The 25,183-nt window shown below is 45.8% G+C and overlaps 1 protein-coding gene across 6 annotated transcripts in view; it reads right to left on the reverse strand.

Moving 5' to 3' along the window:
- LOC147887442 (phosphatidylinositol N-acetylglucosaminyltransferase subunit P-like) overlaps window positions 1–25,183 on the reverse strand; it is a 53,168-nt gene that overhangs the window by 15,296 nt on the left and 12,689 nt on the right. For all 6 annotated transcript variants that reach the window (XM_087394498.1, XM_087394497.1, XM_087394496.1 and 3 more), the window contains exons 2-3: window positions 23,934–24,006; window positions 23,597–23,715 (exon numbers count right to left, since the gene is read on the reverse strand). In XM_087394498.1, coding sequence (XP_087250624.1) covers window positions 23,597–23,715; window positions 23,934–24,006 — 192 coding nt within the window. The remainder of the gene's footprint in view (window positions 1–23,596; window positions 23,716–23,933; window positions 24,007–25,183) is intronic.

Here is a 25,183-nt window from a genome sequence, read left to right on the forward strand (position 1 = left end):
CCTACTGAGATCTATAGAAGAGATGATTTGCCACACTCTACAAACTCTACGGGCCTTAAGAGGCTTCAGTACCTGCATAGAAAATAGGTGTCGGAGGGGAGCTTGGACCCTGCCCGATCAGCCGACTAGATCTGCTCGAAAACCCGACCAGACCTGTAGATCTGGCCCAACTGGTTTGCTGCAAGAAAACCCAACTGGAACTGCTTGATAGTTGCTGTTGCAGGCACATACTGCCCAGGCTGTAGATGGGTCCTGGCAGTGCACGACACTGCTGTAATTCCTGCTCAGTGCCACACAGACAGCCACGTGTCATCGTGGCTGTTCCAGCTTCTGTTCCAGGTGCAATCAGTTCTCCAAATTTGCTCCAACCTCTGCAGAAGTGTTCTGTGCAGGTATACTCCCCTCCTGCAGTGCCCTAACCCCTTGTCCTCCTCCTATGGGGGGCTCACAGGTGGGTCAGTGACACTTCTAACAGAGACTGGTCCTGCCCCAAGTTCATTGTCATTGGGTCATCCCCTGCCAAGACTGGCCACAACCAGTACATCCAGCCAGAGGTGCTGGGTAAAATGGCAGTCAAGGATGGCTACTCCTACTGAGATATACAGAAGAGATGATCTGCTACACTCTACACAATCTGTGGGCCTTCAGAGGCTTCAGTAAATGTATATAAATGACTGAGTAGCCCACCTATTTATAGATGTAGGAGGGTGTATGGACCCTGCCCAATCAGCCAACTGGGTTTGCTAGAAAACCCGGCTAGGTCTGTAGATCTAGCCCGACTGGAGAAAACCCAACTGGAACTGCTAGATCTAGTAGTTGTTGCGGGTGCCTACTGCCCGTGCTGTAGATGGGACCTGGCCAATCATTGTTGCAATTCCTGCTCAATGCAACGCAGACAGCCACCTGTCATCGTGGCTGTTCTAGTTCTCTAAATCTGTTCCAATCTCTATGGAAGTCTTCTGTCCAGGTATGTTCCCTTCCTAGTGCCCTAACCCCTTGTCGTCCACCTATAGGGGCTCACAGTTGGGTCAGTGACAATTCTAACAGAGACTGGTCCTGCCCCAAGGTGGTTGGTATTTGTCCATCCCTTGCCAAAACTGTCCACAACCCTGATTGCTCCCATACAACCTTGGGTCCCCCTCTACCTCTTGCTAAAGTAGACACCCTGGCCCCCCTCTGTACTACATGAGCACGAAGTGTCAAGGACTCGACACAAGGATCCTCGGAGACATCCTCAAACTGCCAAGCTCTATCAAACCTTCTTCCGGGAGTTGAGGACGGGGGCGTCTATCTTCAACATCTTTGTACTCGCCCCTCAATGCAAGAGGCTCCCTCCAGTGCCTCGATCTCCCAAGGAAGCCAGCTCCATGCTCCAAAGGATCTACCCAGGCCGTCGTGCCATTGTGCCCACCCGATGTGAATACGTTGTCCCAACATACATCCTTGCTGGACTTGGACCTCCGGATGCCAAAGTAGGGACGGGGGCTTAAACTCCTCCCGACATTGTATCAACCAAATGCTGCTACACCTATGTAAGCTCCTCATTAACAGCCACCCCTTCTCTATGAGGGTGGCATCTAGCTGTACTCCCATGCGGGAGGTGTTCCTGAGAAGCCCTCGCCGAAGCAAGAGCTTCCAGGGATTCAAACCTAGGGTAAGCAAATAGGGTTATCTTTGTCTTCCCATCTTTTTACGACTAGGTCTTAAACAGTTGAAGCACTCGTGTTTCCATACCGCTCTTTGCTTATAGAGATCTTGCTATACATCTTGTATGCAAATGACATGCCCTAACCCAATTCTAAAATAGGTTAGGGCATTCATTAAGCTCAATATCCATATGTCGATGCAAACCTTCACAAATGATTTTCCCATCAGTGGGTTAGTCAGTCAACTGTCCATTAGAATGTTGAAACCTCTGTACATTCTTTGGGGAACTAATGCCGCCGGTTTGCTCAAGATAGAGTAGATGATCTCATCGAGAAAGGAAGTCAATAAAAGGATGTTGTACACAGTCTATCTAGGCCCCTCTCTCCTCCTCTATGATCTTCAAAGAGGTAGCTCGTCACCTAGCAAATGCCACCATCACTCTCGTAGTCTGTCTCCCCAAGGCGAGGAGTATAGAGGAGACATCTGCGGTCCTCTAGTCCAAGTCGCCAGGGTCAGAGGAGTCTGTGATCGTTCTCTACCTCGACTCCGATGGGGCCCTCTAATCTTCCCTCTGCAACCGAAGGTATCGGTATCTATGTCGTTGGGCCTCGAGTAGAAGGTTGCTACACATCGCTCATCGAGATGGGCCAAGAAATCTGACAGTGGTGCCAACCTCTCGAATTTGAGATTGAAGGTTCTGAAAATCAGGTTGCCAGCAGTTAAAGGCCCTCTATGGTTTAAGCAGGCATTGGCACATGTGATGCCAAGACACTTTTTTTTTGCTATGCCATGGATTTCAAAACAACCCTATGTTGAAATAGGACTGGTCACCTCCCCACTTGTGAGCCCCCATATGAGGAGTGCATCAGGGGAATGGACCATAGAGTAGTAATGTGCATGGGGCTGCCATATGGGCAGCACATGAGCTGTCATGTGGGCAGCAGAGAGAAAGGACAAGTACCTGGTAGTGGAGATTCACTATGGAGGGAAGGTCTGGAAAAGGAGCATCCAGAAGTTGTCCATACATGGAGAGGACAGAAATGCACAGGTCGCTTATGTAGACTGTCCGTCAAAGGATCGCTCATGATATAGTATTGCTTTTGAACAGACTAGCTTCTCAGAGAAAACAGAATACAACAACCCAAACAGGCCAAACAGGCCAACCAGCCGACTCCCTGCTGCTGCCTATAAATCCCCTCTAGGGGCTCATTTGTAGGCTTTTTTCTGGCCCTGCCTGGCCATGTGGCTGGCTGCCACTGGCCCAGGCAGGCCAGTCCCGTAATCCTACCTCATTTCCATGCCCCTCAGGTCCCAAAACATTTGATGACCTGTGCAGTTCTGTCCTTTCCATGTATGGACAGCTTCTCGATGCCCCTTTGCCAGATCTGCCCTCCATGGTGGATCTTCACTGCAAGCTACTTGTCTTTTGTCAGCACTCGGAGTTGCCACCAAGAAAAGTTCTCCTACCGCCACTTGAGCTGACTCCTCCGACTCTAAGGTGGCACCCTTCTTCTTCTTATCAGCCGCCTTCTTTCTGCAATCTTCACAAAATGTCCTAGATCATTGCAGTAGAAGCACTTCCTCTCTTTCTTTCTCTTCTTCTTCTTGTCTTCATCTGAAGAGTCTGCTCCGTCGTCAGATTTGGGCTTAACTTTACTAGGCTTACCGTTGCCCTTGCCTTTCCTCCTGTCCTGAGCTATCAAGGCCTTGTCATCCTTACCTGTACCATCGTACTTCTTTTCCCAAGCTTCTTGCTGCAGCAGTAATGGAACCGTCTCCTCAAAAATCACCGGTGCCACCCTATGCCCTGCAGTCATCATAGTCATATAGCTCCGGGGGAGCATTCCCAACAACAGCCTTGCCATCCTAGTCGAGCTAGTTGTTTGACCAACCGCCAGGAGTTGATCCCGCACCACCTTCATCTTGGTGATGTGTTCTTGTACTAATTCCCCTTCATCCATCCTTCATCTCTCTCGAGGTTCAAGATTCTTTCCTCATTGTCAAGCTCCGCGGGCCTTGAAAGAAGTGTTCGCCATCTGAATATGTGGCTGCAACATATCTGCCATTGTAGCCACAATGATAGCCAAGGCTTTCACATCCCGGATCTGCCATGCTCTCACTAATATAGCGATCGTTGGCATTATCACCGCCATAGAGGATGATGTGGCTAGGGTAGGTATCCTAAGGTATCAACTCCATCCCCATCGCAATCCCCCATGATTCCCTCAACACTACGTGGTTCCGCACCTTCCTTTTTCAGAACGAGTAGTTGATCCCATCGAGCTCTCACCAAAATTTGGGATCTGGTGTCTATTGGCCATGATAATGAACTGAAATAGGAAAAGGGTTTTAGAGTGTCGTACACCTATCAGAACCTAAGCCTCCTGCCTGGGTACAATCCTTCAAACACCAAAGCTAATTCCTCCGAGCAATGAATCAAGATTGTCCTTCAGCAAGGTCCTTGCCTTCAAGCTCCACTTCCCGAGAACTTCCGTAAGGTCTTTGATACCATGTTAGAAAATGAAATCCCACCAGAGGGTATCCCACAGCAGAATACTGATAGATTAGCCCAGGAATTACACACGGAAGTGTTTCACTATGGAATCAAGCTTCATCAACATGTGTGTACTTCACAACCATTCATGTGTGTTCAGACTAGCAAATAGACTGTGCTCAAAAACAATATAGAAACAACTTTTATATATTTCTGTCCGTCCACAAACTGGATGTTATGCTCTAGCCGAGATAGCATGACCTCGGAAAGATCGGTGGGCATTTTCTCTTAGATGACCGACTTTTGTAATATTTCATGTGCGTAAATTAAATGGTCAAGGGAAGTAACTGCCAAGGTCCTAGGTGAGGGTGTAATGGCATCGACTAGGTGGTTCTCAGTGCTAAGGCCTAGGTGCACCTAAATGTGTAAAAATGCCAAGGGGCAAATGGTTTAATTGTGCCCCAAGAGAGGGGTAAATGGTGTACCAAGTAAAAGTCTAAAATGATGACATGTGGCAGAGGGAACCATCTAGGGAGTTGTGGGCTTGTGGATAGGCGTGAAGAAGCTGAACTACGTATTTTTTTGGTCCATGCCATCCATGGGAAGGCTGGGAGGAAAAACATGATGCCGACGCCTGTGTAATTGTGAACAGAATCTTGAAGAGTTAGACGGGCTGCAGTTTTGGTTGTATCATTTTGGTATCTAAGCACAGTGGGAAGAATTTTGGGCAATCTGAAACGCTGTGCACAGGAGCGATTTGGGAAAGATATTGATCAGGCCGTCGTCTTATATTTGGGCGAGAGCCTTGAACGGTGGCGCACGTGACATAGCGTTGGGGTAATAGCGACTGGTGCAGGATTTCGTACATAACAGCTGGCTACGGAGTTTTGGATAAGTCGCTTGTTGACATGCCGGATTCCGTTGGGGAGAAAGCGTTTTGGGCAAACGCAGCAAACGCTAGCCAGTTGCAGGCCGCCTATATATAAATCTGATTCTGAATTGCGGTGTTGAAAAGGCCGTCGCCAGAGATCTGGAACACGTTGCGCGCCGTTGACGAAACCCGGCCGTCGCCTGAGACGGGTAGAGCAACTCGGCACATGTATAATTGGGTGGTAACAGTTTTGCTATCAGGCTGCATATAAGAGCGGCTATTCTAACGCATGACTACGCCATAAAACAGGCCGTAATAATTCAAATCGTGCAGTTGGTCCGTCGGCAGAATTTATAGTATGCGGCTACAGAGAACCTGCGTATTATAGCCGTCGTGACGAATTGGAAGGGCCAGAATAAAGCTGCAGTTGCAGGCCATATATTTATAAGTTTAATTCTGAGCGCAGTTGGCAGTATATGCCTTTGACGTGACAGATTTGGGCACATGAATTAAAAAAAATATTGTGACCTGTGAGAAAAGATAGTTGGTGGTGCCCATGATAAGATCGAAGATAAATCTGGTCTGCATGTTCAAGAGGGATTCACTGAGAAATTGACATAGACGCAGACTTCGAAGATATCCAGGGAGCATCTTTTCTCTTTTATACAAATCTCCTGAATTCCAATTGCAGTTGTTTATTTCTGTATATATCTCTGGAGTTTTTGTGTGCTTTTTTTTTTTTTTAAATTTAAATTAAATTCCCTTTTGAAACAATGGAGACAGAGGGACAAGATTCCAAGGTGAATCCTAGTGAATCTAGAGCACGGTCTACACAACAAGTGTCCCATCACACAACACCTACTCTGGTGGGTAGGATTTCTATACTAGAAGATGCTTTACAGCAGATCATGAACCAGCAGCTTCAAGTGAACGCTGGTCAAAATGAAATTAGCCTTGTCGGCTAGACCATCTAGAAATGAAAAGGGCAAAGCTCCAGCAGAGCCAGAGCCCAGTATACACTCATCAGAGCGTGCGAAGGTCAAGGTACCTAATATTGCCAACTATAGACCGGAGAAGTACGCTGGTCGGATGACCGAGCGCAGTTCTGATGTGATCGAGGTTTGGTTACACAAGTGGGAAGAAGCCTTCGCCATTTGTGAAATCAGATCTGATCTAAAGAAAATCCGCGAGACCACTCACCTGTTTATTGAGGCAGTGGATAGATGGTGGATAAAGCAACAGAAAGATCAAGTTGCCCCTACCACCTGGGAAGGGTTTAAGGCTGAATTTAAGAAAAACTTTCTTCCACCTGACGAAGAGTCCCGAGCTTGGGATGCTTATAGAAACCTTTGCCAGAGGAATTTGTCAGTGGCAGAGTACACTGACAAATTCAGGGAATGTGTTATGAAGATAACAGACCCTCTCCCTATGTCGGTTAAGTTAAAAGACTATATCTATGGACTGAACGACAAGATTAAAATGGAAGTTCGGGCTAAATATGTGACTACATTAGATGAATCTATTGTAGTAGCCCTGAACTATGAGGATGCCAGAGGCAGATCTAGTGGATTTGTGCAGGCAGGGACTCAGCATGAGTACCCGAGAAAAGGGGAATTTCAGAGGAAATGGACGTCAAAGACAAGTGTCTCGCAGCCAAGTGGCCAAACCAAGCAGGTGAAGCCGGTTGAGGAACCAGCAAAGACAAGTACCACCGTTGGGGTGAAAAGGAAAGTAACTCCAATGGCAGCCCGGGCTTGGTCAAAGTCCTCGTTGACCCCTGAGCAAAAAGAGAAAGCTAGAAAAGGAGGATTGTGCTTCGGCTGCCTTCAACGACATTAGTGGAAAGATTGTCCACTGAACAAAGCCCGTCGCACGGCCACTATGATAATATCTGAATGCGATGCGGAAATGCAGGAGAGTCCCAATGCAGAACATATGCAGATGCAATTGGCGGGACCTTCTCAGAGGTTAGTACCTGTGTTGTTAAGTGTGTCTGTTACTAAGTTAGTAAGCGGTGCACCTGATAACATCCTTTCAAAGCCCGCAGCAACGGGGTATACGGTTTTTGATGAACCCGAGTTGATTAAAATGAAAGGACAAGTAGCCAATCATGATGTGATTGTGTTGTTTGACTCAACGTCAACGCACAATGTAATTAACTCGAAGCTTATTAAGAGGCTTAAGTTGAAAACTAGTCCGTTTGACTGTGCTTATACAGTCTGGATGGCGGACGGAAGTTAAACTGAAGTATGGGACCAAAGGGTTACCCAGTTGGAACTTCAAATTCAGGACTATGTTGAGAAGCTAGACTTTGAGTTGACCAGGCTTGCTCACGCAGATATAGCCCTAGGCATGGCTTGGCATTTTTGGAAAAGTCCAGCCATTGATTGGAAAAAGCATATTTACCAGTTCAAGATGAACGGGGTAGAATATGTTTTGCGAGGTGAAAAGGATTTACCAGGAGGACCATTGATTTCAGCCATGGAAATTCGGAAGACTTCGAAAGAGTTTCTGTGTCCGTGTATAGCATCAGTAGAGTCGATTGATGATGCATCGACTAGCACTGAGGCTACCCAAGATGGGAAAATGGCCGAGTTGGCTAAAGAGATATCAGAGAAGTTCTCTGATTGTTTTAGGGATGAGTTACCTTATGGGTTCCCTCCAGAGCGGAATGTTCAACATAAAATTAAGCTTATCCCGGGGGCAGAACCTGTAAATAGACCTCCCTATAGGTTAAGCTTTACAGAAGAAGCTGAGGTGCGAAGACAACTGGAAGAATACCTCAAGCTGGGGCAGATTCAACCCAGTTTTTCACCTTTTGCTTCGCCAGTGATATTAAAGAGAAAGAAAGATGATACTTTTCGTCTCTGTATAGATTACAGAGCATTGAATAATATCACTGCTAAGCACAGGTATCCGATGGCTCGGATCGATGATTTGCTAGATGCATTACATGGGGCCGTAATTTTCAGTAAGATAGATCTTAAGTGTGGTTACCATCAGATCCGCATTAGAGCCGAGGATGTACAAAAGACCGCTTTTAGAAGCAGGTTTGGTCATTATGAGTTTTTTATAATGCCCTTTGGACTTACCAATGCTCCAGCTACATTCGTCATGCTTATGAACGATTTACTACGTCCGTATATCGGAAAGTTTGTAGTACGTTTTATTGACGATATTCTGGTATTCAGTAAAAGTATTACTGAGCATCGCGAACACTTAAGAATAGTGTTCAGTACTTTGAGGAAAGCCAATCTTTATGTAAATAAAAAGAAAACTATACTGTGTATGGTTAGACTTGAATACTTAGGATTCATAATTACTCCAGAGGGGGTAGAAATGGATCCAAAGAAAGTGGCTGCGATACTGACTTGGCCAATCCCTCAAAGTCTGACTGCTTTGCGATCATTCTTGGGATTTGTCCAATTTTATCGAAGGCATATCAAAGGATATTCCGAAATAGTATCGCCATTGACTGATCTGACCTCAGATAAAGTACCTTTTATATGGGAACAGAATCAACAGGAAAGTTTTAACACCATAAAACAAGCTGTGGTCACAGGACCGGTGTTAAAAATAGTTGATCCCCAGAAACCGTTGTTCCTTGAAACCAATGCAAGTGGCATTGCGGTAGGAGCAGTTCTTCTTCAAGAGGGAAGGCCGTGCCCCGCAAGTGGCGGATTTATTTATTAGACATATATTTCGTCTGCATGGATTGCCTAGATCCATAGTGTCAGACAGAGATGTCAGATTTACCGGTCATTTTTGGACAGCAGTAGTTGAGACACTAAGGACTGAGTTGGGAATGAGTAGTGGGGATCATCCTGAAACGGATGGTCAGACGGAGAGAGTCAACCAGATTTTAGAGGATATGCTGAGGGCATATGTGTCATTGAGGCAACATACATGGGACAAGTGGTTGCCATTGTTAGAGTTTGCCTACAATGATAGAAAACATTCCTCTACAGGGTTCAGTCCGTTTGAACTGAATTATGGTTATAGACCAGCAAATCCAACTATAGTTGGAGTACCTCAGAAAGTGCCTAGTGCCGCGAACTTTGTAATTCAGATGCGAGAGATGCTAGCACTTGCGAGAGCTAATATCCGCCAAGCTATGGATAGAGCCAAGGCGTATGCGGATGAAAACCGGTCTATAAGAATATTCAAGGAAGGGGGAAAAGTTTTTCTCAGAGTTCCTTCGCACTCTAAGTCTTTGACTGCAGGAGAGTTGTAGGCCATCTTTTGGTGGTTCTAGTGATGCCCTATAGGCCATGGTATGTGCCTTGTAGGCATAAGTGTAGGCACTTATAGTGTTAGTGCCTTCTATGCCACATAGGACACTTAGTCCTATGTGACACCTAGGACACTTAGTCCTAGGCCTAGATACAAGTACTTTGTACTTGTGTTTTTGCAACCTTATCTAAGTTTGACGTGACTTCTTTTTCGACTCGTCTTGTACCTGCACTCTCTCTCTCTCTTCGTTTGGCATCTACAGTGGTATCAGAGCAGGTTTTGCTCTAGCCTTCCAACTCTCCTCAGCCCCGAGCCTCCATTGCTCATTGGAGATTTTTTTGCCCTGCTGGTCGACAAGCAAGCGTCGTACAGTCCGTACCTTCCGTACAGTTTCTGCGTACATTCCCAGATCTGGTTCGAGGCCCTTCAGCGCTATCTGCTCCGTCGTACCTTCAGTGTCCTACGTACCTTCAATCGTACGTACCTTCAATCGTACGTACATTCAGGTCGTACCTACGCATCGAGGGTCGCCGTACTGAGGTCGCTGTACGCCGTACTGAAGTCGTGCATCGCAGTATACTTCGCCGTACCTTCAGTGGGTCGCCGTATGCCGTACTATAGCCGTTGCATCGCCGTACTCTGCACCTGTACCTGCGTCGTCGTACTGTACCGTACGTGAGCAGACCTGTGCCGTACTCGTACTCTGCGCCGTACATCAGTCGTCAACTGTACCTGTGCCGTACCGTACGTTGCGCGTACTCCATCCGTACGTCATACTGTACCGTACGCCGTTTCGTACCTTTGCTGTACAAGGTCCTTGGTCTCACTGCAGTCATCTACAGATTTGGGGCTTTTGCAGGACATTGGCAAATTTGGGGTTTTCATTTCCTTTCACCTCCTTTAATTGCAAATTCTTGCAAGAAATTGGAGTTTTGGGATTTGTTCTGCAATTTCTTGTTTAGATTGCAGTACATTGGGTCAGACTGCAGGACATTCAGTTACATTTGCAGGACATTGAGTCAGATTTGCATACATTGGGTCACATTTGCAAAATTTCAGCAAAATTTGGGGCTTTTCTGAATTTGCCCTCTTTTTGGCCTATTTGCCCTCAATAAATTTGGGGCTTTTGCTAAATTTGCTGATTTTGCAGTGAACATTGCATGTCACAGTCACATTTGGGTCAGATCTGCATTTGCCCTTTGATTTGGGTCAGAAATTTGCAGATATTTGCTGTCATTTTTGGGACAGCCAGCTTTTTGCAGTGATAGCCTTGAGGCTTTTGGGTTTTCAGGTCTTTTACAGGTTATCACAGTTGCTATGGCTGGGAACAATCAAGATTTATTTGGAGTTCTTCATGAAGATGATAAGTTGGATGGCACCAACTATCCGATGTGGTCTTATCTCATGAAACATATTCTTGTTGCAAAGCATTTGTGGAATATTGTTTCTGGGGCTGATCTGAGGCCAGCCAATGCTACAGTGGTTGATTCTACTACTGCACCTTCTGCAGGTGGTACTCCTCCTCATGCCTCTTCCTCTAGCACTCCTGCTGCTGCTCTTCCAACTCAAGAACAGTCTAGATGGGATGCAAGAGATGCAAATGCACATTCATGCATTGCTTTATCATGCAAGAGAATCATTATTCCACACATCTGGTCTTGCAAGACAACAAAGGATGCTTGGGATAAATTGGCTTCTCTATATCAGATTCGCAATGAAGCTCGTGTTGCATATTTGAGAAGGCAATTACAGGAAGTGAATATGAATGAAGGTGAGTCAATGGATGCATATTTAACAAAGGTCAAGGACCTCATGGAACAGCTTGCCAACATTGATGAGGTGGTGCCAAATTCACAGCTTGTCAGTACTACATTGAATGGACTACCAGATACATATCAAGGGTTTGCTACAACCCTTCGATTAGTGGCCATGGGTAATCCAGACCACTATTCTTTTGATCAGTTAGTTACTTTGCTTTTGTAGGAAGAGCAAAGTAGAGCTAACAGACAAGCCATTATTCATGATCATGCATTCGCTTCACAGCAGACAGGAAGAGGCAAGGCTTCCAAGCCTATGGGCAAGCCAAAATCTGCGCACAGCAGCTGCAATTCCTCTACGCATAGCAGCTGCAATTCCTCCCATGCATCTAAAAATACAGCAGATAAGGGAAAGAAGAAAAGATGCAACTATTGTCGCAAGCCTGGACATGACATTTCAGAATGCACGAAGCGCATTGCTTCGGAGAAAAAGAAAGCAGGATTGATAGTTAATGTCTCACATGCAATTGAATCCCATGAGCCAGCATATGCTTCACATGCACATGCTCTTCAGGATGATTGGGCATGGGCTGTCCATTGCTCATTTGATCCCTCCAAAGCTGATGCACTTTTTATTGCTAATGATGCTCAGTCCTGGTACTTTGATAGTGGTGCTTCCAAGCATGTCACATCTTGCAGACAGTTGTTTCATTCTCTAGCTGATGCACCTCGAGGGGGGACTGTTACATGTGCCAATAATGCTTCATATGCTGTAAAAGGAGTTGGAGATGTGCAGCTCACATCCATTTCCAGCCATCCTGTCACTCTGACAAATGTTCTTTTTGTGCCTGGAATTGAAGTCAACTTGATTTCAATTTCAGCAATTGCTACTTCAGGTTTCAGAGTAATTTTTGATGGCTACAGATGCCTAGTGTATGATCTTCGTGATGACAATGCCATAGTTCTCACTGGCACTTTGCAAAAAGGACTTTATCACCTTGATCATCATTCAGCTGCACTTTCTATTGAAGCATTGGCTATTTCAGATTCACAGCTTGCTGAAAGTCATCTTTGGCATGAGAGAATGGGCCATCTCAATTATAGAGCTCTTGCAAAGCTACATTCACAGCAGATGGCAAATGATGTACCTCAGACTCACACAGTTTCTAAACATGTGTGTGAGGGCTGTCTTTTGGGTAAGATGCATCGATTTCCTTTTCAAAAGAATTGTCCAAAACTCTCACGAAGGAAATTGCAGCTAGTACACAGTGATGTCTGTGGTCCAATAAGGACAAATGCCATTGGAGGATACAAGCATTTCATGACTCTCATTGATGATTTCACAAGGTATTGCTGGGTATATCCTTTGAAGGCCAAATCTGAAGTTTTCTTATGCTTTCAGAGATGGCTGAATATGGTTGAGAATGAATCAGGATGCAAGCTTGTCACCCTCAACACAGATAGGGGGGGTGAGTATATGTCAAAGGAGTTTGATGCATTTCTATCCTCACGGGGCATTATTCACTCATGCACTACTCCTTACACTCCTCAGCAGAATCCTGTTTCTGAAAGGAAAAACAGGTCCACAATGGAGATGGCCAGATGCATGCTTAAGGCCAAGTCTTTGCTCAATAAATTTTGGCTTGATGCAATAATGTGCGCCAACCATGTGCTGAATAGATCACCTACACGGGCATTAAAGACTATTACACCTTATGAAGCATGGAAAGGCAGGAAGCCTTCACTTTCGCCCATGAAAGTTTTTGGGTCTCTTGCATATGTTCATGTACCATCTCAGCTGAGACATAAGCTTGATGACAAGGCAATCAAATGCATATTCATTGGTTGCAGCCAGAAGAGAAGAGGGTATCGGTTATATCAACCAAATACTGGGAAGATTATTGTCAGTAGAGATGTGATCTTTGCTGAACATTCAGCTTCTCCTCTTGTGGACTGCAAAGCAAAGCCAGATATTGACATGTTTGATGCCTTTGAATCTTGGTTACCTCTACCATCATCAGAAGAGGATTTTAAGCAGCAACATGAGCCTCCTGCAGGCCCTCCACTAAGCAATAATCAGCCACCACCTCATGCTGATTTGCAGGTTTCTCTTCCGGCACAAAATGATTCCACTACTCATGATGCAGTCATTGAAGAAAGAGCTGTCAATAGACAGCAAAGGCAAGTTCCCAGATGGCTTCTTGACACATTGAGGGACAGCAAACAAGATCAGCCTTTTGCTGCCCGGACAAGATCAGGGAATAGACAGCATGGTCACTTTCTTGAGTTTGCACTCCTTGCTACAGCTTGCAATGAAGAGCCTTTGTGCCATAAAGATGCTTTTGACAGCAAAGAGTGGATGGATGCAATGATAGCTGAGTTACAATCTATTGCCAAAAATGACACTTGGGAATTAGTAGATCTCCCACCTGGCAAGCATGCCATTGGAACGCGGTGGGTCTACAAATTAAAAAGGAAATCTGATGGCAGCATAGATCGATACAAAGCCCGTCTTGTTGCAAAAGGGTATGCCCAACAAGAAGGCATTGACTTTGAGGAGACATTTGCTCCCACATCCAGGATTACTACCATTCGATGTGTCATTGCCATTGCAGCCCATCATCATTGGCAAGTGCACCAACTTGACATCAAGACTGCCTTTCTTCATGGGGATCTGCAGGAAGAAGTCTATGTCACACAACCTCCTGGCTTTGAGGTTGTTAATTCTGAAAATAAGGTATGCCGGCTTAGAAAAGCCCTTTATGGTTTGAAGCAGGCACCCAGGGCATGGTATGCCAAAATTCATGCACACTTACTATCCCTTGGTTTTCAGAATAGTCCCACAAAACCCACTCTTTATTTCCGTGGGAGTGGATCTGATTTTTTAGTGCTGATTTTATATATGGATGATATGCTTATCACGGGCCCAGATACTCAGCAAATTGCAGCTTTCAAGGCTGATTTGCAGCAGATTTTTGACATGTCAGACATGGGACAGCTCCATTATTATTTGGGCATTCAGTTTGCTCATGTTGAGGGGGGTATCATGATGTCTCAGTCCAAGTATATTGGACAGCTCCTTGATCGTTTTCAGTTTGAGGATTGCAAGCCAATCTCTACTCCAGTGGACCCTAGCTTCAAATTCTCAGCTCATGATGGGAGCCCACCATGTGATATCACTCTTTATCAACAGGCTGTTGGATGCCTTATTTATTTATGTCACACCAGACCTGACTTGCAGTATGCAGTATCTCAGCTCAGCAGATTCATGCACATGCCCAGTTCACAGCATTGGCAGGCAGTGAAGAGAGTCTTCACATATCTCAGAGGCACTCAGGATTTAGCCCTCTTCTATGGTGATCAGGGTTCACTTACCATGCATGCTTACACGGATAGTGACTGGGCAGGATGTTCCGACACCAGAGTGCCACATACTGGCAATTGTTTTTTGCTTGGCAATTCATGTATTTCTTGGCTCAGCAAGAAGCAACCGACAGTTGTCACGTCTAGTTGTGAGGCTGAGTACAGGGCAGCCTTCACCGCTACAGTAGAGTGTGTTTGGCTTCGACAGTTACTTACAGATCTTGGTATTTGCCAGACATCCTCCACTATTGTCTACACTGACAGCCAGAGTGCTTTGGCCATTGCACGTAACCCAGTGTTTCATGCGCGTACCAAGCATATTGAAGTTCACTATCATTATGTTCGGGAGCGGTTGTCAGCAGGAGACATAGAGTTGTCCTATCTTCCCACAGAGGACAACATCGCAGATATGTTTACAAAGGCACTTCCTCGTCCCAAGTTCGAAGTCTTCCGACAGGCTTTACACTTCGTTCCCTTTGTTACATGATCTGACATTCCTTATACATTCATAGGTGGCTATATCCTTTTGGATGAACATGTGCCACCATGACCAGAAACTACCAAGTATTCTGAGACGTTTCCAGAGTACTTCAGCCCATCCCATGGAGGGGGGTTTGTAGGCCATCTTTTGGTGGTTCTAGTGATGCCCTATAGGCCATGGTATGTGCCTTGTAGGCATAAGTGTAGGCACTTATAGTGTTAGTGCCTTCTATGCCACATAGGACACTTAGTCCTATGTGACACCTAGGACACTTAGTCCTAGGCCTAGATACAAGTACTTTGTACTTGTGTTTTTGCAACCTTATCTATCTAAGTTTGACGTGACTTCTTTTTCGACTCGTCTTGTACCTACACTCTCTCTCTCTTCGTTTGGCATCTACAAGAGTGTGCTAAGTTATCACCTCGATACTGTGGGCCATGGTTAATTCTAAAAAGAATAGGCAAGGTAGCCTATATATTAGAATTACCACCGGGGTGTAAGGTGCACCCAGTGTTTCATGTTTCTCGTTTAAAGAAATTTTTGCATACTGGTGACTCACTAATCGAAGGTGTGGTTTTGTTTCAGGAGATAGAGGATAATGCAAGACGCAAGCCAACAAGAATCCTGGACCAAGGAACAATGCAAGTGCGCAATCGGAAGATACCCACGGTGTTGGTTCCATGGCATGGTCTACCTCTATCGGAAGCTACCTGGGAATCCGTATACCAGTTACGGAGAGTGTTCCCAGATTTCATCATCGAGGACGCTGATGCTTGAAGAGGGAAGGAATGTTATGCTCTAGCCGAGATAGCATGACCTCGGAAAGATCGGTGGGCATTTTCTCTTAGATGACCGACTTTTGTAATATTTCATGTGCGTAAATTGAATGGTCAAGGGAAGTAACTGCCAGGGTCCTAGGTGAGGTGTAATGGCATCGACTAGGTGGTTCTGAGTGCTAAGGCCTAGGTGCACCTAAATGTGTAAAAATGCCAAGGGGCAAATGGTTTAATTGTGCCCCAAGAGAGGGGTAAATGGTGTACCAAGTAAAAGGTCTAAAATGATGACATGTGGCAGAGGGAACCATCTAGGGAGTTGTGGGCTTGTGGATAGGCGTGAAGAAGCTGAACTACGTATTTTTTTGGTCCATGCCATCCATGGGAAGGCTGGGAGGAAAAACATGATGCCGACGCCTGTGTAATTGTGAACAGAATCTTGAAGAGTTAGACGGGCTGCAGTTTTGGTTGTATCACTGGACAAGATTCAATAGCAAAAAGGTTCTCCTACCATCTCTCGATCTCTAATGCCGCATGCTCCACTGAGCTTTTGTAGACTCTCCGTCCAAAGGATCTATTCCACCTTGCTGTCTGGAAACTCAGCCTAGGTGGGCAGCTCCTTGAGCTAAGTCTGCAGCCCTTTGTAGCTCATCTTCACCTCATGTGTATATGCCCAAGGATGGTCCTCCTGCTGCTCCTTCCTGCTCTTGGATTGCTGCTAGTATAAGGCTGTGGTTCTCCATTTGGTTTAACAGAAGAACCAGCCACATTCAACAGTATGAAGCTGTGGGCTTCCAAGAACCTCGTCAGCAAACCTGTTTGTGTTTCTGGATGGCATCCTGATCTTCTCCAAAGATCCCACTCAGCATAAGCATCATCTCTCGCAGGTCTTGCAAAAAAAATTAATTTTAAATTTTTAAAAAAACTTTTGAAGGACAATTACTTCCACATATGCCAAGAAATCCAGTTTCTCTTTGGAGAAGGTGCATATCTCAGGTAAACATCAGTCCAACTGATGTCCAAAGGTCAAGGACGTTATTGAGCAGGGCGTGCCCACGAAAGCACAAGAGGTTCGTATGCTCATTGGAATTTGGCAGGTCTATTGCAAGAACATGACAAAAGAAAGCAGTTCCCATCACCAATATGTTGCAAGAAGGGAAGACAAAAAATGATTAACCATATAAGGATCAGCCTTTTGATATATGGAACGATGCCCGCGACTATGCCAGCAGTGCTGTATTGGAGCAGCACTGTCATCCAATCACATTCGGGGGTGCAAATCGATTCCAGCTTAGGTATTCTATGTATGATATGTTGGAAAACATACCTAAGCACATGTCGAAGTCAAGTCCTCCTGACTGTGCATAGCCTTTCACAACCAATCTTGGTTTGTACTTGTCCTAGCTCCCATCTGACTTAAACTTAAGCTTGTACACCCATTTAGTCCCGATGACCTTCAACTTGGTTGGTTTGGACACTAAATCCAAGGTGTCATTTTTCAAAATGGCATCCATCTTTGCCTGCATGGCTTCCTGCCATTCTGGAATATCCTTTGCCTTCTGGAAGAAACGGGGCTCCGCAAGCTGAGCTACCAAAGCGTAGTTCACAGAGGGAGTCTTCATGTTTCGTTGAGACCGCCACACTCCAGAACTGCTCTTGGGAATGTCCGTGATCCGTGAGTCTGCTAATGCCTTCAAATACCATTGAGGTAGCTTCTTCTCACATGGAGGTGCTTTTGATGGAGTTGACTTGGGAGCTAGCTCTGGAATGGCATGCTCCTCCTCCTCCTTCTCGTCGAGGTCTTCAGTCGGCTCCACCTCTCGGATGGTGACCTTGGGTGGAGGTAATGCCGGAAGTTATGGAACCTCTTCTACAGGCTATGGCTCGCTATGGCTCGGTCTCCTCAAAGATCACATCCCTGCTGATAAGGATCTTCTTCTTGTCCGGGACGAATAGGCGATAGGCCTAATGGTTAGAGATAGGTGACCCATGCATGCCCGAAGATGTGATTTGGGATCTAAAAGTACAAAAGCATTGCCGAATTCTCATACTTGGATGAGAAATTGGATCCGATGGTTGAAAACAGGCATCTATTTTGCACCATTAGGTGAAGGATAGATGTATCCAAACTCTCCAAAATGTCAAAAAAGTTAAGGAAATAGAAATTTAAAATCTTGACATGTACCATGCCTCATTATGCCTTGCATTTCATGCACATTACCATGCCCAATCAGCAAAAGGATTATGAATTTCACCTATCCACTAATCAAATTCTAACGAGGCCCTTTTGAAGTCCCTGATGTAAGGAAGGCTTTAAATGGGCTAAAACAAGCCCCATGCATGATCTTCCCCTTGCTTTCCATCAAGTCTTCCGGTTTTGCCTCCACTCCCGTTGTTAGCTTCCACAACTTCCGGGCCACTAGATGGCTCCGGATTTTCATCTTCCAGATCAGGTAGTTCGACCCGTCTAGCTTCCCTGACTCTCCGAAGTTCGGGATGGTGAATGAGAGGAATCTAGAGGAGGAAGGAAGAGAAGGGGCTGAAGAGGCAACAATAGAATCTTCTCCCTCCATTTTTGCTGTAATAAAGAACAGTAAACTGAATTTACAGCGGAGAAATTGACCACACAGCAAACCTAAGTGCCGATTGGAGTCGCCTACTTGCCGAGGTACTCCAATCTAGAGCTGTGAACCTTGCTCTGATACCATGTTGGAAATAGAGGATAGAATCACTCACACCTCACTCCCGATCTAGCTCATACAACACTCAAAGAGACGGAGAGATAGGTAGCAAAACGCAGATATATTCTTCCACAATTGTGGGCAGACAAAAGCTCAAAGGATGAGCGTGTCCAAACAGCTCTGTGATGCTGTCAACTGCTGAGCCTATTCCTCTCCCTCTATGCGCTTGCTTGTGCAAGGCTGTCTGTGCAAGTGATGGAGAATAGTGGAGGAATGGAGCCCCTTTTATAGGAGGGCATGGCGCCCCTAGAACTGGCCGGCTTTTCCAGTCGGTCTAGTCTGTAAAACCGACCCCCAGAAGGGCCTAGATGGCTGCCTTTTGTTCCGTTTTCTGGGCCAACCTTTGGCCTATATAAGGCCCCATATGCAGGGGCTTTTGGCCAGCTGTTGGTTGCTGCTGATGTGCAGTATAGATGCCTCCGTATAGGCATGGTGCAATCCTCCACACAGGTTGTTGTACCCTCAGCCCTTTTTCCCCTACAGTCTCCTGCCCCCTTGTCCCCTCAAAACGGGGGCTCACAGGTGGGGCAGTGACTTTTCTAACATTTGTAACAGGTTTCACTAGTTGTCATGGGAGCCCTGCTGCTTATTGTCCAGTGCATGCCCAGATGCTCTCCAATATTGTGATGTTATGCACTCCGGAATGCCTTGGACCTGTGCCTTGGTGGAGATGCCTAAGGCCCTGCAGAATTAACTAAGAAATGGCCCCACAAGGGGGCCCTTTAATATGGCATAGAGACTTCCACTTTGAAGGACCAGCCTTGGTCTGTAGCAAACCAGAATGGTCTGGCTCACCCAGAAATTGTTTATCGCTCTGTGGGTTCTGCAGACCTGCAACTTCTAGAGGCCTATAAATAGCCCCTCATATGGCAACTTTTCTGTTGGGTTTTATCCACTTCTCTAAAATCAATACAACAAAGATGTAAAGATGACGTTGTTGATGCCCATGTGCAGCCTTCTGATCAGCCCTTGTGGGCAACAAAACTAGCCCTTATTCTTTTCTTTGGCCCAATCTTCACGATGCGAACAGCATTGCAGGCCCAACTGAGTGGAGGATATGCCGGACTCACTAGACTTTGAGCAGCAGTGCTGGCATTCTCATTTCCAGGATCCGCAGATCAAGACTTGTCTAGTGGGGGGAGATGAATCTGTGTGTACCTGGATGGATCAATGATGCCCTCTGCTGAGATCCACAAGCAATGGTCTCAATAAAAGCTGAGCTTCACAGGCCCTGAATATGTGTAGCTGTAAGAGATCCTCTCGAATAACCTAGTTCACCTTGTGATACATGAGCGGGATGGAGGGAACCTCATGCTATACTAGAAGGGGGGTAATGTGTCTATGTGGAGCCGTAGGCTCTCAAACCATCTGCATGTGCGTGCATACCAGCACCTCTGGTCACCCTCCAAAGCGAAGGATGAGGGTAGGGCCAACCATGGTAGCCTGCATCGCAGTGTAGTGCAAGATCCATACTCCCTCATGCGGTAGAGATATGTGATAACCTAGAACGCTGCATCGAACTATATCGGGGATGCTCCAAACTTAGCTAGGACTATCTCTAATGTGGAACTGAAGGCTTGCTGCACATTATTCATGAAGCATGAGAACCTAAAGCCTCTCGCCTCGAGCCCAATCTATCTCCAATAGCTCCAGACCAAAGAGTCAAATCGTTGGGCAGTTCCACGTTTCATCACATCGACTTTGCATTGAGAGTATGGGCGGAGGGGACACCTAGAGAGGGTTGCTTATGCACTTTATGTGACCATCAAGAGATCAAGTCGGAAGAGCATTTCACTTTCAAATGCCCTGTATACTATGAGATTAGAGGTAGATATCACTCCCTCTTCAGGAATGGTTTCGGACCCTCTCTAGCGTCTTGCCCTACCCAAATCAACGCCAGGAAGGATTTGCTCAGGACACACAAGCAAGACTAGGGCGTGCAGACAAACTCCACCCAAAGCATGATCACTGAGTTCTTCTGGTTAGATAGCACCGACCAGCAATGCCTAGGGAGACAACAGGCCCCAAGGCCAGAGCGAGAGACAGAGCAAACTCACCACTGGGTTAAGACACAGATCAAACTAGGGGATCTTTCATCCATGCTTGCCAAATCAGCTGATAGGGGCACAGCCGATAGGGGTGACAGTGGCACTTGGTCGCCACAGGGGCATAGCTAGGAGACCACATCGGAGTACACATACGGACAACCATCAGCGATCCATCACAAGCTCCACCACAGCCTCCTACATCGACAAACCCCCCCTTAGGTTGGAGACGTCTCGGCTAATTTCAGGTGACCGTCACAGTGGCTCTAATCGTCATCCTCTCCATGAGTTCAGGGATTTTTATTTGTGTATCGGTATCACTATGAGCATGGCTCTTTTCTGTATTCGCCATGGGTGTTGATGCCTACTTAGAGGCTCCACCCCTTCAGCTTGTTGTGTCAGGTTCTTTTAGTCTTATAGACGCTTCGATATCTCAAAGACCTTTACCTTTCTTTCTGGTTTTCTGTACCTAATTTGACCTTAGACTAGACTAACAGGACTTGCTCTGACCAACCCTAACCAAGGAACAGTAAATGATCCGAAGCTGAGTAGAAAAATGCACAACCAACAAGGAAACACTAGACTAGGGGAGCAATGCAGGAGTACAGCAGGACGTACCTTCAAGGTTTGGAGAGGTATGTAGATCATGGGCTTTACCACATGCCTTATGAGGGGCTGCACAAGAAGAGGGTTCCATGCTGTATTCAGCTTGAGCAATCACTCGGCTGTTCATTCACAAGGATTCTCAATGATCAATGAAGAAAATGTAAGTACAACAAGCAACCAAGCCTTTTAAGTTGGGCCAGCTGTGTAATTTTACAACTGTTTGTGTGGGATTAAACCCAAGTGTGCCATGTGGCAGCTTCTGAGCAGCCTGCTAAAAAGATTACTAACTAACCAAATAGCTATCTAACTAGCTAATTCGCCCCTTCGTTACAGTCCACCCCTCCCAAAGAAATTTGTCCTCAGATTTTGAATAGTCTCTTGGAAGAATAGTGGACGTAAATCATCTTCATGCAGCAACAATGGTGCCAAAGCCCCTTGAATTCTGCATCAGCTGAGTAGGTAGGGGTCTTGCTCCACAATAGATGAAGGCTGCCAAGAAGATTCTTCACCTAGTAAGCCTCTCCATTTGATGTAGTATTCCACATATGACTTATTTCTCAGCACATGATCTCTGAAGACCACTTCTCTTCGAGAATAGGCAGAGGTTGGAGAAGACCAGGAGGACTTAGGTTGACATGGATTACAGCTCTGCACATATATATCCCTCCAAAGCCCCTTCCAATACAAACTTTGCTTGACTTTTTCATAAGTCTTGAACAGTCCTGTGCGGCCAGCCATAGGAGATGAGTGCAACTCCTGCAGAACTACCAGCTTATAATTAGAATTCTCCACGAGAATTGTGCAAAGTAAAGTTTGGATAGTCAAGACAGTCAGGTTTTTGCAAGGCCTGGAATACAGCAGCAGCTTTGGAATCTGAGAGGTGCTCGTCTTGAATCGCTTGGATCCAATCCTTGTAAATCTCTGAATTAATGATAAAGTACAGGCCCGCATCCTACAAAGTGAGTCTGCCAATATATTCTCTTTGCCCACTTTATATTCAATATCAAAATCATAATTTTGCACAATAGCTAGCCACCTTCTCTGCTTAGGAGATAGATGGGTGTTATAGAGGAGTATCTCAGAGTCTTACGATCAATTTTGACCTTAAAAAAGGAATAACGCTGTTGTTGATGAGACTTAAGATATGCATTTAGAGTCCTTGCTGTCATTAGTGCTTTCTAGATGTCTAGAAGCGATTGCACACCGTTTGAGATACATGCCTTGTGTTTAGTATTCATTGGCATATAGGTTGGATACATAATGCAACACCTTTATGGTTTGACCACACACTTTAGTTCATGGTGAACAATCTCATGATTTTCTATTCAATGCTGAAGCTATTTTGGAATAGCGACCGTCTAAGAATTAGTATCGGTATTACCTTGGATATTAATGCCACTTTTTCATTTTCTTTCTTCTCTTTTTCATTGTCACTTGTACTTTAGGCTTAGAATTTGAAGAGTTCCCTTCATTAAGTATAACTAAATTATGACTTAGAATTCTAGTCGGCATACACTAACTCCTGAAAATCGGGGTTTTTTTCCTTCCCTACGTAATCTATTAAGATTATTAGTTACTATACAAGTTGTAGGTGCATGTGGCGCCGGAAATTACGCCGGGTGCGGGGGTCCCATACCCCATCCCATAGCCATGCAAAAAGGCCTCACTCTCTAGCAAAAAGTCCCGGGAGGGATTAGAGAGAGGGGCTCAAATCGAGGCAATATATCCAAGGTCCCCAAGGGGGCACCTTTGCATGTGGGATTATTTCCCACCAAAGTACACGTGTCCTGCAGCCGCGAACCCCCGCCAATAGACTATGTTTCACTAGGCCCAACCGAGGGTGAGCCCACCACCTCCAACGCCCCCCCATGGACAAACCCCGAGGTGAACAAACAATGTGGCACTGACCAAACCTTGACCACAGCCAGACACAAGACTGGGTCAATCACAAAGACCAGCTGCCACCAAATGCCACAGGTAGCACAGATGCCAAAGACCATGAGGGAGTTGCCACGTGAGAACAATCAAACAGCCGCCACTGCAGTTTTTTAAAGTCGCATTTCAAGTCACTTTCGCGGATCGCTACAAATCCGCCGCCAGAACAGTCCGCAAGTCTCAAGGCAGCCCGCACGACAGCCACAGTCCACCGGCTGCTTTGATACCATTTGTAGGTGCATGTGGCACCGGGAATTACGCCGGGTGCGGGGGTCCCATACCCCATCCCATAGCCACACAGAAAGGCCTCTCTCTCTCCCAAAAAGTCCCGGGAGGGATTAGAGAGAGGGGCTCAAATCGAGGCAATATATCCAAGGCCCCCAAGGGGGCACCTTTGCATGTGGGATTATTTCCCACCAAAGTACACGTGTCCTGCAGCCGCGAACCCCCGCCAATAGACTATGTTTCACTAGGCCCAACCGAGGGGTGAGGCCACCACCTCCAACACAAGTTGCAATGAAGCAACATCAATCATTTGCAGCATTCTACTCAACTGTTTTTCAAATACCCCAAATAGTAAACATGCAAATGAAAGATAAAAGTATGCAACAAAAGAGATGTTTTTGTGTTTCAAAGACAAGAAAATTTACCATATAAAGAGTTCCATGAGTCGGGAGGAATGGTTGCAACATAATTCAAGCTTGTGTATATGATACAGATGAACAAAATTGACATCATAGCATATGCAGGAAAGGCCACCGCCCAATACCTAATAAGCAAGACAAATCTAAAATCAAATTCTTGCTCTCTTGTACTTCCCTATAGCGTATTTTCTAAAGCATAATACAACCAAGAATTATCTTGTAAGTGCAATCCATTCTTTTTCCGTGGCTTGTCATATCAAGAAACCCTCAGCCACATTTTGTTAACTTCTAATTTAACATGATAAAGAATAACTACAAATTTAAGAGCTAGGCAGAAAATTACCGACTCGGATAGTATGTAATGCCCATGGAATAAAGCCATGATTCAGGTAAATAAGCCCATGCAAAAAAAAGAACTGCAGCAAAGCCAACAATTCAGTCCTCTCTCTCTCTCTCTCTCTCTCTCTCTCTCTCAAACAACTCCTTGAGCAATAGGATGCCATGATACACACCACTAGTTGTGACCACTACGGTGGCTTTCACACCATCTATCATTTTTTACCACTTTTGTAATGTTGTATTCAACCTCTAGTGGAAATCATCATCATCATCATAATCATCATCATCATCTCTCTCTCTCTCTCTCTCTCTCTCTCTCTCTCTCTCTCATGAGCCCTGAAAACAATAGAACCATGATGATCGGACATGGCTGGTCTAAGATATATGCATCATGACTTAACACAGAGGTCAGCTGATTCGCAGGGATGCAGGGACTTAAGTCAGAGGGGGTAGAGGAGGCCAGGGCTATTGTTGCTTTGTGAATTTCTGCAAGCCTTTGACACAGTATTGAGAGCCCACCTTATTAGATGACTACAGGAGCTAGGTTGCGACTAGGAAATGATACAGTGTTAGAAATGACACAACAAGGGTACGCACAACGGAAGACTAATAGAATAGCCCAGGAGCTCACACAGTGTCGTGTGGAGTGTGGAATCACAAACTTCTTAAACTTATGTGCATAGCATAGGTGTGCAGACTCATCAATAGACAATGAACCAGCCAGATATAGAAGACACCAAAATAATATATTTCCGTCCAAAGCTATGGACACAATACAAAAGAGATAGATCCAAAGTCCCACCAATGGTATGGTCCTCTGATCTTACTACAAGGTCCTTCTCCTATCTGCCAACTATCTCTAGACTTGAGCCCGCATGCTCCACCTCGAGCATAAGTAGACCGGTTCACCTCCAGGATGAGGCCCAACTTCTGCTGCTGGTGCTGCTCCTTTCTGCTCCTCAAAGGCTGCTCCAAGTGATGATGAATGAGGGCTGAATGGCCCTCTTTTATAGGCCCAGGGCCTGCTTGCAAAAACCAACCAGCAGCATCATTCTGGCCGACCCAAATAGGCCGCCGAGTCTGCTGAAAAACCGCCCTTAGAGGGCTCTCATAACAAGGGCCCCTGGCCCACAACACTAAGGCTTTGGCCCTCACTTCAAGGGCAGATGCCCTCCTATATATTCAGGGTCCAGCCCCTTCTTGCAGCCCTTGATCCGACCTGGTAGACTAGCTCTTGACCAGCCCTACCAGTCC

Source organism: Dipteris shenzhenensis, chromosome 23 (genome assembly GCF_047967505.1).
Source record: "Dipteris shenzhenensis isolate YYH24624 ecotype China chromosome 23, Dip_SZ_1.0, whole genome shotgun sequence".
NCBI lineage: Eukaryota > Viridiplantae > Streptophyta > Polypodiopsida > Gleicheniales > Dipteridaceae > Dipteris > Dipteris shenzhenensis.